This window comes from Manihot esculenta, chromosome 3 (genome assembly GCF_001659605.2).
Source record: "Manihot esculenta cultivar AM560-2 chromosome 3, M.esculenta_v8, whole genome shotgun sequence".
In the NCBI taxonomy this organism is placed as follows: domain Eukaryota; kingdom Viridiplantae; phylum Streptophyta; class Magnoliopsida; order Malpighiales; family Euphorbiaceae; genus Manihot; species Manihot esculenta.
The window spans coordinates 32,223,504-32,238,891 of NC_035163.2; the positions used below are offsets into that span (position 1 = coordinate 32,223,504).

The following is a 15,388-nucleotide window of genomic DNA, read 5'->3' on the forward strand; positions in this document are numbered from 1 at the left end:
TCTGGCCTGTCTTGCCTTTTGTCCTCCCCAACCCTTCCTCAGTCTCTATCATCCTTAGTAAATTTGCTTGTAGTTAGGGCATCATCCTGCTTGATATACTTCTCTATTTTTTTTCATCAGCTCCGCCAAGGTAGTAAGGGGGCTTTCTGTATAATGACCTGAAGAACTCCTGGGAGGTAGTGCCCTTCTGCATAGCTTCTATAGCTCTTCCTTCATCAAGCTCGGGTATCTGCAAAGCCTCTAAGTTGAACTGGCCACGTACCCTCTTAAGGATTCGTTCCTCCTCTACCGAATGGTCTCTAAGTAGCTTGTTTTTCTCTCTGTAGGGACCCCGGCAATGAATATGTTGATGAACACGCTAGCCAGGTCGATGAAGTTCTTAATACTTTCTACCTCCAAACTGTTAAACCACGCCTGAGCTGGTCCTGTTAAGGTGGCAGGAAAAACTTTGTACATCAAGGCATCCGAGTGGGTTTGCAATTCCATGAATGTCTTATAGTTCAAGACATGCTCCCTGAATTTTTCCATCCCATCATAAGCCGCCATTGTTGGCATCATGAACTTTTTGGGAATAGTCTCTTGTTGAACCCATATGAAAAACAGTGATGAGGTTGGTAATAGGGGATTGCTGTTATTTCGTGCTCTCAATTCCGTTAGTAGTTGTTCTTTCGTGCTCTCAATTCCATTAGTAGTTGTTCTTTCAGCCTCTCTAACTTCTGATCAACATCTACGTCCTCCCTCCTAGGTCTCTTCTCCATGCGGTAGTTTCTTTCTAACTCTTCACTTTGTGACCTTTCCGCTAGCTCGGAGGAATAGTTCTCAGCCCCATTATTCTCGATGAGCTCCCTTACTACCCTGCCTCTTATTTTGGCTATTGGCTCATTTTTTTGACTGACCTCTCCATCCCCGTCATTTGTTCTCCTATTGTTCTGTTGAGGAGCTTGATAGTTTAATGTGGGTTGGGATTTATTGACATTGAACCCCTCAACGGCGGGTGGTACACTCAACGGGGTGTTGAGCCCTCTCTGTTGCAACATCTAGCCTAGCCATTGGGTAATTTTCTGTAACTAGAGAACCATACTTTGTAGCTCTTGGTCAGATAAGGTAGTTCGAGATATGGTTCCGGCCGAGCTTAGTGAAGGGCTAAACAATATAGGGAGTTGGCTTAATGGGGCAATTGGGCTAGAGAATGAGAACTGTAGTCCTTTCTAAGTTGAACTCAGGTCGTTCAGAGTGTTTCTAGTATGGTTTTCACCGTGGTTAGCCATATAGATCTCAGTGGGTGAAATGAGGATGAGAACTTCAGTAATGATAAAATCTCCTTCGTTCCCATAGACAACGCCAATTGATACTTTGAGATCCAATAAAAAGTAGGCTCTAAGTGTATTTTAGTAAGTTTAGTCTGATTTGTCTCTCCCTTACTTCCTTTATTCCTTTTTTCTTTTGTACTCTAGTGACGTGTAACCGTCATCTTGCATTTGTACTCTCTTGCTATAGTCACGCTGATCGTACATACAAACATACTGTATCCTTTCCCATTATCAGACGATCATTTAATTTCAACCGGCGATGTGGACACAATTCCGATCATCACAAGGCTTATTGTCTAACGAAGTTAGAGGGATAAATATGGTCAGGCCTCCCATGCATAAACTCGAGTCCGATCCAGCTCATCAAAGCAGTTTTGGGCTTATACATTAGGCAGGGCTAACTGTTGAGTTTTAATAGAGTTGAGATTTTGACATTTTTAGCACGAATCCAGCCTTAACCGTGGTGTCCAGATTCGATTATTATCAATATTATTATTATTTTTTAAGTTAGCATTTAACTATTAAATTCTACCACGCACAGATGTGACTCTGATGTTAAGTGATTAAATAGTTAAAATAAAGCATTAACTCTATATATATATAGATATGTAAAAATAGAGACCGATAATATAAAAAAGGTAGGGTAGAATTTTCTTTAACAATAATATATAGAGAGAGAGAGAAAGGGAGATTCCTGGAAAATTAAAGCCAATGGGATAATAGCATCTGGGTAAAAGAATTAATAGAGAGCATATATATAAGGTGCGTTAATGGAGGGTTGGAGTTGTAGATACTCATCACTCCTATTCCTATTCCTATTCCTATTTCTATTTCTATTTCTATTTTATTATACGCACAACACAACAGAATCATATACTCTTCATCCACTACACTCCCAAAAATATATATATATATATTTTTTATTTTACTTTTAAAAGTAAATACATTTGTCTGCAAAACTATATTATTTGCTCTTCTTTTTTAAGGCAAATTAAATTAAATTTATCCTACAGGTAAAAAATTTGTCTCAAATTATTTAGTAAATTCCAACGTCTTTGTTAGGCATAAACTCGTCTATACTGACCCTCTAAAGTATAAAATGTTGCCTCATACAGTCTAAATTTTATTTATAAGAAAAATTTTCCTTAAGCTTTTTTTTTTCCTCATCAGAACTTATAGTAATTATCTCAACTAGCATTTGATTGTTGCATAAAAAGTAAGTTCTCGTATTTTGAATAAAATAAGTTATATGTTCAACTTTTTTTCAAGTTTAATTAAAGTATTGTATGAAACTGTTTGAGAGAAACTCTAAATAGAGATAGACGTTTGAACTAGGATGCACGTTAGAACAACTACTGTGAGATGTTATATAACATTTTTACTTCAAATACACAGTTGGGGCATACGTTGCCTCATTTTCTCATGGGGCACATGCTCAATTTGATCACTCAGTAACTGAGATGGTAATTCCCAGAGTTTAACTAAGAAAACTACAGATACAGACTGCAGAAACCATTCCAGCTTCATCTCATTTTGAACTTCACAACGACTGCTGTTGATGCCTTACTTTGTCACTGAGCTCGCCACCATTATCTCACCATGCATCTGAATAGCATCTGCTGCCTTACAACCCAATCTTCCACTTCATATTCCTGAAGACAATAACAGGAGATAAGAGACGCAAACAAATAAAAGAAAATCCACAAATTTCGTTGCATAGCTAATTTTGCAAACATCCTTCAATCCACCCGAAGAATGTACTACTTCATGAGACTCGGAAATTTTCAGCCAATAATTCCTTTGATATTATTATATATCCAACTCTGCTACTTTCATGTGTGAAAGTCGTCACTAGGATACTGGACAAATTGGTGGGCAGTATATTATATATTCAACTCCGCTATTTCACAATACCATTCCATATTTTTGCTAGACAAATAGAGGGCAGCAACAGAAATATCCTTCATTGCTAGCCAATTCCCACACTAACATCAAATAACATTTAGAACTAGATTTAATTACCAGAACCTGCTGCCTTACTCTTCCACATCCAATCCTGGGCAGCCTGAAGCCCCTGCGACAGAAATTGACTTCAGAGATAAATAGAAACACAAATGTATAATTACCGGGGAGGTAAAGAAAAGGCACAAAAAGAGGAGAAAGAGTAAAGCAGATACCTGGAAGCGTGTAGGATCAGTGACTGAATTAGCTGGTAATTGTGTATAACCAAGTTCCTGCAAGTTAAAAAGATCCAGGAGAAGGATGAAAAACAGCACAAGTTAAAAACCTGGTTTAATTAATCCTGCTTATGATTATATCTTGACATTGCTTAAAGTAAATTTCCTAAGTTATGCTTTTAAACATATGCACAACTACACAAGTAGCCACACAACATAGTCACACGTGCAAATTACAATTGAAGACAAATGAAGGTCTCAAACAGTAAAATGGCAGAGCACAGAGAAAATTAGGTGTCCATATTAAGTGCTTACAGAAGACTGACAAATTAGACAGGAAATTAGTGAGGACATTCTAGGAAGGCATTGTTGATATGTTCGCAAAGAACATAATGCAAATATTTCATATAAAGATGTTATTTTACCTGAGCATCTTGTTGAACTCTAACTCCAGAAGCAGCATACTGGATTTCCACATCATAGAGTTAGCAATCGAAAACTAACTATTTAAGTGCTACGGAAATTGTACAGTCACTTACAGATGAAGGAAAGGAAGGCTGTTGCAGCTGCTGTTGGTGGCGAAACTGGTTCTGGAACTGAGCTTGAACTAGCATCTGTTGTGCCTGTGGCACTTGCTGAGTGGGCAGAACTTGAGGCTGTTGAATGGGAGGTTTCTGTTGCAGTTGCTGCTTCTGTGGTTGTTCAAATAATGTCAACTCCTCTGGTTTCTCCCACTGTCCAGAGAAAACTCATTGTTTAGTTTGAAGATAAAATGCCCACAGTAGAGCAAGTCAAGTGATTATTTTCTCACCCGGCTTTCCCGAGTTGCACTGTTGTAATAGTACTTGAACCCCTCAAGAGAAGTATGCTCTGTCCAATTACACTTCACAGGAGCCACTGGCTGAGCTAATACAGCCGCACCAGGTCCAGAAGTAGATGGAGGTACATCAGCAGCCTGTGTAGTAGTTGGCGTACTTGCAACTGTTTGTGGTGGAATCCCTGGCCACTAAGTATTCACAGAAACGACATACTTAGCAGAAACCATAACACTTCAAATTTTTAGAAGCAAGACAGCATTATTATGAGCTTAAACAACAGAGAAGACCAGGATTGCAAGATTGTCACACAATATGAGTAGATAATTTCTGCAATAAAAAATATTATGAGAGATAGACGCATAGTCCTAGTCTTAAAGCTAAGAGCATATAGTCACCTTCCCAGTCAGGCACATGTGGGGCAGACTAGTAAAATTTATCCCAAGAGAAAATGATATTAAACAAAATACCACATCCGCATCTGAAGTTCCACTTTCTATCAGCAACAAAAAGTTGTTTCCAAATTATTTTAACAGTCACTTCAGTTATTTATGTACACCAACCTTGGAGCATCAAATTACAACATTTTACTTTTAAAATGTCAAACTCTTTATACTTGTCCCATCATACCTGCTGTTTAGTCGGCTGAGGGCTTTGCTGCAATGTTGAACCTTGACTTGATGGTTGCATCATCTGCAATTGTTGTTGCAGCTGTGAGAATGCCTGTTGAGATGACTGAAAGGTTGCTTGCAGAGTTTGTGTCTGTTGTGACAGCATCTGAGCTAACTGAGAAGGGGACTGATGAAGGGGCTGAAGCATTTGCTGCTGGACAGGAGCCGGAATCTGCGGTTGATTTGTCCCAGCAGACACAGAATGGGATTGTAGGTTGACATTGAAAGGTGCTTGTAATGGTGTACCAGTTGAAGGGCCCTGTTGGAGCTGAGGTTGAGAAGCAGACAACTGTCCACTAATACCATGATACTGCTGTGATAGCGGCACTTGACTGAAAGTTGTTTGACCAGCAGTAGGGGGAGCATGCAACTGACCAACATAGGAAGATTGTGTCTGCGAATAAGATGTAACTTGAGGGTGTAGTTGAAGAGGCGGCAAATGCTGTGGAGATTGGAGGGGTTTCTGTAGTGGAGAAATTTGCTGGCCAGCTGGTGGTACTTGCTGCAAATGCTGGTTAAAATTCTGGGAGAAAAGTCAAAGGTCATTCTAGGAAGATCATAAAAACACAAGTGGACATCAAAATACAACCATTACACACTTGTTGTGCAGCAGAAGAAACATTTCCAGGAGGAGCACCGTCAGAAGCGCCAGCCAAGGGACCACCCTAAGTTCAGTTGAAGCATGAATCAAAAGTTTTGAGTTAATGCCAAGCGCCTAAAAGAAAACTAGCAAGCAAAAAATACTAAGGACAAATTTAACATAAAATCAAATGAAAGGAGCCTAAGATCAAATGTGAACACGATTAGAACATCAATGTCTTATCAAATAAAAAGATGTATCAGAAACAGAAGCACCTGAGCATTAGAGTGAGTGATAACCGGTTATAACTGGAAAACCCAACTTAACCAACTGAATTCATTTTTTGTTATATTTTCTTGAAATTTTGCTTTCAGGCAACAGATGCACTTGCTTTCTCCCTCTTACCTGTAGTTTTTCTTTGTTTTTTATTTTGATCATTTTGATTCTTGAGGGACGGAGAGAGAGAGAGAGAGAGAGAGAAGAATTCCAAGTTAAAGCTCTGTGGAATCACCCAAAGGACTGAAACCAGAGAGTTAAGTCTGATGGTTTTGTTTGGATCCATCTTTGCTTTGATGAGCAGAAAACATCATAAACGTATCTTATCTTTAAGATCCAATACTCCTGGCTTTTGATTGATTTATAAGCTCTCCTACTCCTTTGAATATTCCATTTCAAATCAAACCCAGTTGTCACTTTCTATAGGCTGTTTAGCTTTTCTTTCCAAAAGTTTCCAATCTATGGTGTGGTTCATTGTTCTTCTCTTCTTAGCCTGTGCCTTCCATTCTATTGGCCATTGCCATTGAAATTAGAGGGGGGAGGGGGGAATTGCCTTTCATAAGCGTCTACACGTGAAAACGTTGAGTAGCTAGTTACTTCTCTATATTTTTCTTCTGGTTGTGTTTGCTTGTCAAACTGAGATACCCTGTGAGGAAAATTTTGCCCCTTGTTTGTGTGCTCCCATTATTATTTGTAGAAGCTCAGTTCAGTAGTTTTGGTTTTTAGGAATTTTTTTCCTCTTGCCTTCCTTCGCTGTTTCTTTCGTGATTTTGAAACTGACAAATTGAATAGAATCAAGCCAAATTTGGTTGATTGTTTTTTAGAATTTCAATAATTTAGTGCGGCTCAATTTAGTTTGGAAATGAACTAACAGTTTGCACACTCCTACACAGTATAATGTAACAGATAATGGGCATGCACTAATTGTCCTTGCCTGATTTAGAGGCGTCGCAAGGTCACCAGACTTAGGAAGCAACCGACTCCCAAAACCGCGGAAACCAGCATTAGAGGAAGGATCCATATTCTCTGCACTCATGGGATGCCAAGCATTAGGTGGACCTCGATCGCCCATTGGGTCGCCAAAATTCGGCACCGGTCTAATAAGAGTGACCATGAAAACCAAAGTATTAAGGCGTAGATGCTCAAATAACAAAGCATAAATATGGACCAAAACGAGGGACAGAATAAATACCTAGGTCCTGGAGCTTGAAATCGAGGGCCAATGCCTGGACCTCCAAATGCAGGACTACCCCTGGGAAAATTAAATAGGTAGTTGGTGTAATCACAAATACAGCAATCTTATGTTTGATTTAAGAGATACCACATTAAGACTTTATATGCTTTCCTATCCCCTCTCCCAAGTCCCAACCCCTTCAAAAGAACCAAAGAATAAAAGAGCAAATGTAATGAACTTGCACAAAGCGGAAGATGTTATCAGCCAAAAAACCTTGAATCTCCAGGCCTAGGCCTCTTAGGATCAGCGAAACGAACAGTCAATGGTTGATCACAACCCTATCATTCAGAAAACACAGTAATAAATTCATAACACATGAAACATAATCAGTGAAATTAACCCCACAAAAGCCAAAAGGAAAAGTGCTTACTCTCATTCTGTATGTTCCATTAAGAGCATTTATAGCTGCCATTGCCATTTCTCTATGAGAGTATTTAACAAATCCACATCCTTCAGAACGAATTTAACAAAAACAACAGAAGCAGGAAGATAGAAATATAATGACATTAGATTTACAGGGACAAAAAACCACCTAGAAATGAAACATAACAGACAAATGAACATAGAGCTGATAACGTATATATTGATCATATTGACCATCTCATACCTTCTAAAGAATAAAGAAGAAACTACATTTTATTAGTTAACAAATAGCATGGGAAAGAAAGCCCATCTGATGTAGTTCACGAGTATCTTAATGGAAATAGCATGGCAAATAAATCTAGGACTGAAAATCCAATATTCACAGGAACTTAAATGTCATGTTCAGAATCAAATGAAGCAAACAGCTCACCCCGGCTTTGCTTCATTTCATCACGCATGAGATAGACATCTTCAACATGGCCGTATGGTGAAAATATCTGAAGAAGGAAAACCAGTATTACAACATTCCTGCCTTCAAATTAGAACTCACAAGATTTAAACGTATCAAAAACAAGAGTCAATTTATCTAATTGTCCAAGCAGAACAACAAATTTTACATCTCCACTACGGGAGGAAAGAAAAAAGCATCCTCTTTGACATGGCAATTTGAAGTGATGAATGGTGCAGCCACATTTTTTATTATAGACAAAAGAAGAAATTCAACATGAATATATGCAACATACTTCCTCAACTTCCTTTTCTGTAGCTTGTTTGTCCAGTGACCCCACAAACAATTTGTACTCAACTGCACCTATCACCGAAAGCACCAAGTCCAGAAATTAGAAAATTCCAAGATTTAAAACAGAACAAAACAAAACACATTTGCATAAACTATTTTCTGGTAAAGCTTAAGCTTCAGGAGCAAAAATTTCTAACACTTTACTGATGCAAAATACTTGATCTCAAACTTCTTCTAGAAAACAGAACACGTAAAATGCCATTTTATGCAAAATTTGCAGTTTTAAGCAAGCACAAATGTTGTCAGTGCAACTCCATATGTTACAAAATGACCAATGTTGGAAATGCAAGTCTATATCATTAAATTTATAGACAAGAATGAAAATAGCATATTTCAAGATCTGAGAAATTTAGAAAGCCATAGACCATTACCAAGGCGCTCTCGCTCCCCATCAGCATATCTTACTTGTATAGGGCCTACTCCCTGGAAAAGGAACATTTGAAATGTGAAGCTTCTATAAAAGTCTTCATGACTAATAAGTAGCACAAGCACAAGGATAAAACTCACTCCAGGCAGAGTATGCTGATTGTGCAATGCTCTGATGGCCCTATCAGCTTCTTCAGATGATGCATATTTAACAAAACAACAACCTGCATAAGTGGAAGGTTTTCAACCAGATTTATTGGTAGATTTCTAACAACCGCAACGGTATGCAAATAAATCATACGGTTATGCTGGCTCCACATATACTAGATAGGCATGCATGTCATTGCTAACAGACCAGACAAAATGAACCTAGAGTAAGAACGAACAATTAAAACGCTGCACCCACAAATCTGATTGGCTGTTACTATCATGTCATTGAATACGACAGGCATTCCATTGACAGCTGTCCTGATAAGGACAGGGTGCATTCAGAATGGCCTGAATTACAACAGATACAAGCTGCTAGATCATACCAAAATCAGCATTTAATGTGTACAAATACAGCTTCACTGCAATAACAGAGAGAAGAAGGCAAGAAGCTGACATATTGAAATGTTTTCACACAGCAACCAGTAAACAAGAAGCAAGGATTTTCTTTTCCACTGCCTTGTAACCAGGAAAAGATTATAATCATTATTAATTCAAAATGTATTTCCTCACACAGTAGTATTTTTCAAGATAACAAAGGAAATACAATAAACTTATGCTATCAAAACCTCACAACGCAGAGAAGAAGGCTTAAATAAAAATCAAAATGATGTTAATGAATAGTTGAGGATAAACCAAGAGATATTATTGCCCAAAGTGCCTGTGCCCCTATTTGTCTATCCACAAGCATACAACTCAATAACCACTGAACATGTGAATACAACCACCACCAGAAGAAAAATTGTCCACTCTTAAGTGAACAGGGATATATTCAACACCAGAACAGCAAGGTTTCGCAGCAAATCAGTAAAGAAAACAGACAATCTTTACAAATCTGTCTACAGTTTTGCAACCAGCAAAATCAAAAGAAATTGGATCACCATCTGTTAGAGATGTGGAGTATTCTAGAAGAGAAAGCTAACAAAATGAATTGGGTGTTAGAGGGAAATGCGGAGATTTGAACTATGTGGAGGGACAGCTGGCAAAAGGGAGAAATATTCTAGAAGAGAAAGCTAACAGAATGAGTATAAAGAGAAAGAAGGGTAATGAGAACAGGCATCAGTGAGATCAAGGATTTTCTCTGTTTCCAGAGTGGCAGAATTTCCCTGCACGGGATCTTTCCCTGGGGGCTCTTGGCAGCCATTTTTATGATCTTATTTCCTTGCTTTTTATTTTTCAGTAGCTGTTGCAAGTGAGAAAAGGGAGAAGAAGAGATACCAGATGTAAATGAGAGAACTATTTACTGTAAAGGCATACTACCATTATCAACTCAATATAAAGGCATTAGTCATTTATATACAATCAATTATCTATAGTTTCATTTTTCATAATTCTATCACCATTGGTAAAAGAAGGCATCCCTCTTAACTACAATGCCAAGCCATTCATGCACAAGGGATCCAGCAAAACAACCATCAGGTATGCACAGTAAAACATAGATTGTAGCATGCATAAAGTCGTTAAAAGGCCAAATAAGATTAAACCAAAAGCCATTTGCCCAGAGAATTGCCAATTTTACTAGAAACTTCTATGAGGAAACACATCCACATGACATGCCAAATACAATAAAATGATAGCAGGTAAAAGCCAAAAGCTAAAGTGAGTGGATTTTTGTTGGATGTGATTCTAGATGGAGGGTCATGCTTTATTGCCCAGGCCCTTCACTGAAGCATAATAAAAGGAAGAGAGGAGAAATATAGGATGTGCAATAGGGAGCAGGCTAGTTCAGTGACCTATTTTCACAAAAAATGAAATGATTGAGTATCCTGTCACAACAATAATTTAGAACATGCCAAATAATATAAATCTAACCAAGACCTAAGGGCCATCATATCATGATGATTCATGAACATTGATGCAAGAGGGATCTCTATTACACAGTGCCTGTCGACACAATCAAATCATAAACCAATATTGTCATAGATACTCTTTCTTGCCACCCTCAAGTCCAGCATCCCAAAACTTAAAATAGCCATATTGATTTGGGTGTCCCACAAATTAGTTAAATACGCATTAGTATAACTTTACAATTAGGCTTATGTCTACCCTCTACTCCATTCCATCCACAAAAGTACACCAACTTAGAATTAAACATCAATCCACCGAATAATAGCTAGAGAAAAAAATATAGAATTAATAAAGCCACCAGAAACACTGATTTTGCAATCACAGTAATATAATAGAACAGCTATAATATGAATGACATACAGCAAAATAATTGCTAAACAACACTGCTTATGCACAAAATCACATTCTAACAGTGAGATACAATGCCCAGAAAAAACTGAAGCAGATGAAGAATATCTACAATATAATTATTTCCTCCATAAAGGCTGCCAACAAACTTCATGAACTAATTTCAGCAGTAAATAATGGTTATTTCACTGGTCTAAAGCAAAGGAAGGAGTCCATCAGGTGATGAACAATAAAGGTCTAAAAATCCAAAATTAATTTTATGTTGGCCACAGATGAACAAAATATATATAAATATTCTTCATAACATAACAGAAAAGTGTACCACTTATAATGACAAGGATCCAATCATCACACCATAAAAACATACAATAATGACCAAGACACAAGTTCTAAAGAAAACTTGTCACCACACAATTCCCACACAACAGGATAGGCTTTTGCAGAAAAGTACGGCCATCATAAGTTAACATGCTATATGCTACTTGATAAAGCTTAAAAGTAAAGCCATCATAAGTTGGGAGAACACAAATCTAACAAACATCCAGCAAAGAAGAGATCAATCCTCTTAAAATGAAAAATGCAAGCCACGTACTACTTGATATACTAGAGATCATAAGTTGGGCAAACCATGGAAATAGCAACTAGGGAAAGGAATAAGCAAAAAAAAAAAAAAAAACAGATTATGGTACCTTCAGGAAAAACCTCAGTAACCAAGACTACCCCAACCTCACGAGCATTAGAGCAGCCAGCAATTTCGCACAAATTCAAGGAAATGGCTTTCATACATTAGAATAGTGCCCCCCAGACATTCAGATCATAATAAAATAAGATAATATATACCAGCACTTCTTTCAAAATCATAACATAGCACACCACATAAATACATGGGCCACACATGCCCAGCACAAAACAGATCACATTTCTCAGCATGATACCACATAATCAAGGCATTTGTTAATCAACCAAACCATGAGCTACAACTATCCCTGTGCCAAATGTCTATGAAAATAGTTCCGCGCTATATTCAAGCAGAAGAAGGAACTAAACAACTTCTTTGAATATGAGAAATATGATCATGATGAAACTTGATATCCATCTCTCAGACAAGAGGCTCATTTCATGAAGTGGGTAAAAGCAAGCAAATATATCATACATCAGATTCATCAACACATGATAGGGAACAAACATCGCATTCATGCTCAAGAAAAAGGATGCAAACCATGAACTCCAAATTGCAAGCATCCAGCCTATAGTTACCAACAGAAGACAAGCTTCAAATTCCAACATTCCATTCAAGCAACACAACCAGCTCAACCAACTGTTTTGTATACTAAAAGAGTAAAAATAATTAGCATATTACCGGACAAAACATCCATCCCATAATCAACGCATTCATTGCAGCACTAACACCCGAAATCACAACTCAAACTGGTAAGAAAACATATAAAACAAACCAACTCCTGATCCATCTCATGTAAGTGTATAAGCTGATACGCAGACATCCAAGGCATTCAGAACTAAAACCCTCCCAGGCTCATAATCCAGAACAAAAAACCACAAAATTCATTCAAATTACAAATGTTCAGCCATGGAAAAGGAAATAATTTATATTTTCTTCCAATTCATGAAATGTACAAATTTTTACTTAATATCCTGACATAAAAGAACTACATTATGGAAACAGACACTCCCAATACAAATGATTTGTTGGGTAATGCCCCACTGCCGCAGCCAGTATGTCAAGAGGAGGATCTAATCATCTTGAAGTCCCCAACTGCTATACATAAACTGGTTTTTAGTAGGGGTTTACATGTCTTGCCTTCTTGTTTTGATGGGATGTCGGCAACAAAAGGGGGTTACACAACCAAAACCAACAAGCCTAAAACTTGTTGCAAAAAACAAACTGAGACGGAAGATGAGCATACTTTGCTCCCATCAGCCTCTTAGAAAACCTGAAATAAGATAGCATTGAATCAAATTATTTATTAAAAAATAGCATTTGTACATACCTTGTTGCTGTCCTGTTCTCTTATCTTTGATCAATGCGACCTCAATCACATTTCCATGTTGTTCAAACAAGGGGCGAATCTGGCATCAAATGAGCAATGCAGGCTTAATCAAGTATATTGACTGACAATTCAAACAAAGATAACACCCAAAAGATTAAGTGTTTAGTCAAGTAGAAATAGTAAGTATATTGACTTAAGAAGTAGGATAGGTTGAGTTTATAACAATCAAAACATTCAAAAATTTGCAGAAAATAAATATAATAGTTGGTAATTTCAGATACCAAAAGGAATCCACGTTATGGTTTAGGATGCAATACGATCAAGACACCTAGATGGCATGTTTACCTCACCAGAAGTTACTTTAGGACAAAATGTCAAAAAAACAAGAACAGGCAAGAGAAATTTAAATCAGTCATGGGCCAAATCTGACCCACATGAGATATACCAATGGTATGGAATCCAGCCATATAAGGGTTGTTGCATTAATGAAAATCCCAATTTATTAAACCTATCAAATTATCTGAATCTACATATAATATGCACATATTTAAACACTTCAAGTTATGAGTCTCATATGCTTCCATTGTTCAAACTTCAATGTAATTTCATAGATAATATGCTCTTCCACAAATTAAAAAATCTTACATTTTCTTCAGTAACAGTCCTTGGAACAGATCCCACAAATAGTTTGGCAAAGCTACCACCATCAAACCGATCTTAAAAAAGAGAAACAAACATTAGCACCTAAATAGGAAAAAATAAATAAACGTTAAAAAAGCAAATAACATGAAAACAAAATAAGATGCACGTCCAAATTAATATATACAAAAAGAATGCCTTCAAAAGTTCTTCAGGAAAGAACAATAGAGTGTCACCCCAAATTATCAATTGCATGCTTGAAATAGGTGGCAAAGTTCATAGAGAATAAAATCCAAAGCAACAGCAGAAACAAGTAAGTATGTTGTGGAACCACAATATACAACAGATCATAAGCATGTGAGATAAGGACAAACACTTGATGTTAATAGGTACACGGATTATCGTAGAGGTTGAAGCATGTCAGTGGAGAGCAAGGAACTCACTATGAAGCTCAAATTTCAAAATGAACAGGAGACAGAAAAGCAAGCAAATGAATATATTTCACCCACACACACACACACACATAAAAACATTAAAGGGGATCTAGGGAAAAAAAAAAAGCAGCCTAAGATGGAAAGCATTAGAAAAGTGAAAACTACTAAGTACAAACCATAAGATCAAAATCATGGCTTCTATAAGTAATATTCTTTATGAGAAAGACGGCAGGCCCAAGGCCTCGAAAACTGTATCCAATTATAAACTATAATAACTCCCAGAGAACTAAAACCACACGCAAGTGGGCATAAAGAAGCTAAATGTTAAGCAACTCACTAAAACCACTAATGCATTGACGCCCAAAACAAATACGGAACAAAACATAGCAAATAATTCAATCAATCAATTAAAAAGCTCACCAGGACCAGGAGAACTTCCCCGGCTAGCAAACCCTCGTTTCTGTCCCGATAGGTGCTGAGACGGAGGCTGTGGTGGGAGCGCCTGGTAATTAGACCCAAATCCTCCTCCTCCGCCGACCATTGGCCGAAATCCTCCACTACCGGCAGCACCAGCGCCTCCGAAAGGTCCAAATCCTCCTATACCACCAGCTCCACCTGCAGGAGGAGGATGACGAGGAGGACTGTCGAAAGCGCGGCGAAAACCACCACCATCACGATAGTCGTTGGGGCTCCGGCGGTCATAATTGGTGGAAGTATTGCTACCGTTAGTGGAATAGCGATTGACAGGAGCATCAGAATATCGAGGGGGGCCATCTGAAAAGCGAGAGGGTCTACGATTATGGTAGGAGTCTTGGTTGTAAGCGGTTGTGGAGGTGTTGTTGGTGGAGCCGCCATAGCGGTCTCCCCTGTGCCTATCCATGGAAGTAGGAAGAAATGAACCCTAATTCAAACAAAAATGTGGGTTTTAGAAATGGGAAGAGCAGGGAAGGTTAAGCTCAACGGAGCTGCTGAAGGAGAACAGTAAGGGAGAGCATGGTAATTGGTGTTGGAAAACTGATAGAATGGTTTTTTCCGATGGGCTTTTTGCTTTTCAAAAGCTCAGCCCATTTTAGACTAACGTCTCTTTAAAATCTTTATTTGACTATAAAATATTAAACTATTTCAAATAATTAATTTTAATTAATATAAAAAAATTCAATTTTAAAAATTATATTAATATATTTTTAAAATTTTAAAAAATCAAACAATTAATTATTTTTTAATTTAAATATTAAATTTAAAATATATATAATATGAAAAAACTAGTCAATAAATATTTTTTAAACTGAAAAATTAATTAATAATTTTTTAT

General features: G+C 37.5%; 1 protein-coding gene across 4 annotated transcripts; it reads right to left on the reverse strand.

The window, feature by feature from the left end:
* Positions 1-2,653: 2,653 nt before the first annotated feature.
* Positions 2,654-15,089, reverse strand: LOC110610640 (flowering time control protein FCA). 4 transcript variants are annotated; one of them, XM_043955220.1, is made up of 19 exons: positions 14,497-15,089; positions 13,649-13,719; positions 13,004-13,082; positions 8,733-8,815; positions 8,597-8,648; positions 8,170-8,231; positions 7,857-7,923; positions 7,434-7,513; positions 7,277-7,341; positions 7,022-7,081; positions 6,764-6,926; positions 5,573-5,638; positions 4,933-5,496; positions 4,299-4,493; positions 4,027-4,221; positions 3,913-3,951; positions 3,488-3,544; positions 3,333-3,384; positions 2,654-2,962 (listed from the first exon to the last, which is right to left on the reverse strand). In XM_043955220.1, the coding sequence occupies exons 1-19, from the start codon at positions 14,954-14,956 to the stop codon at positions 2,955-2,957; spliced, it is 2,418 nt and encodes an 805-aa protein (XP_043811155.1). In that variant the 5' UTR covers positions 14,957-15,089; the 3' UTR covers positions 2,654-2,954. The 4 variants fall into 4 exon arrangements, with proteins under 4 accessions (XP_043811155.1, XP_021606353.1, XP_021606352.1 ...); XM_021750661.2 differs by having other exon boundaries at positions 4,933-5,484; positions 8,170-8,237; XM_021750660.2 differs by having other exon boundaries at positions 3,339-3,384; positions 8,170-8,237.
* Positions 15,090-15,388: the final 299 nt, after the last annotated feature.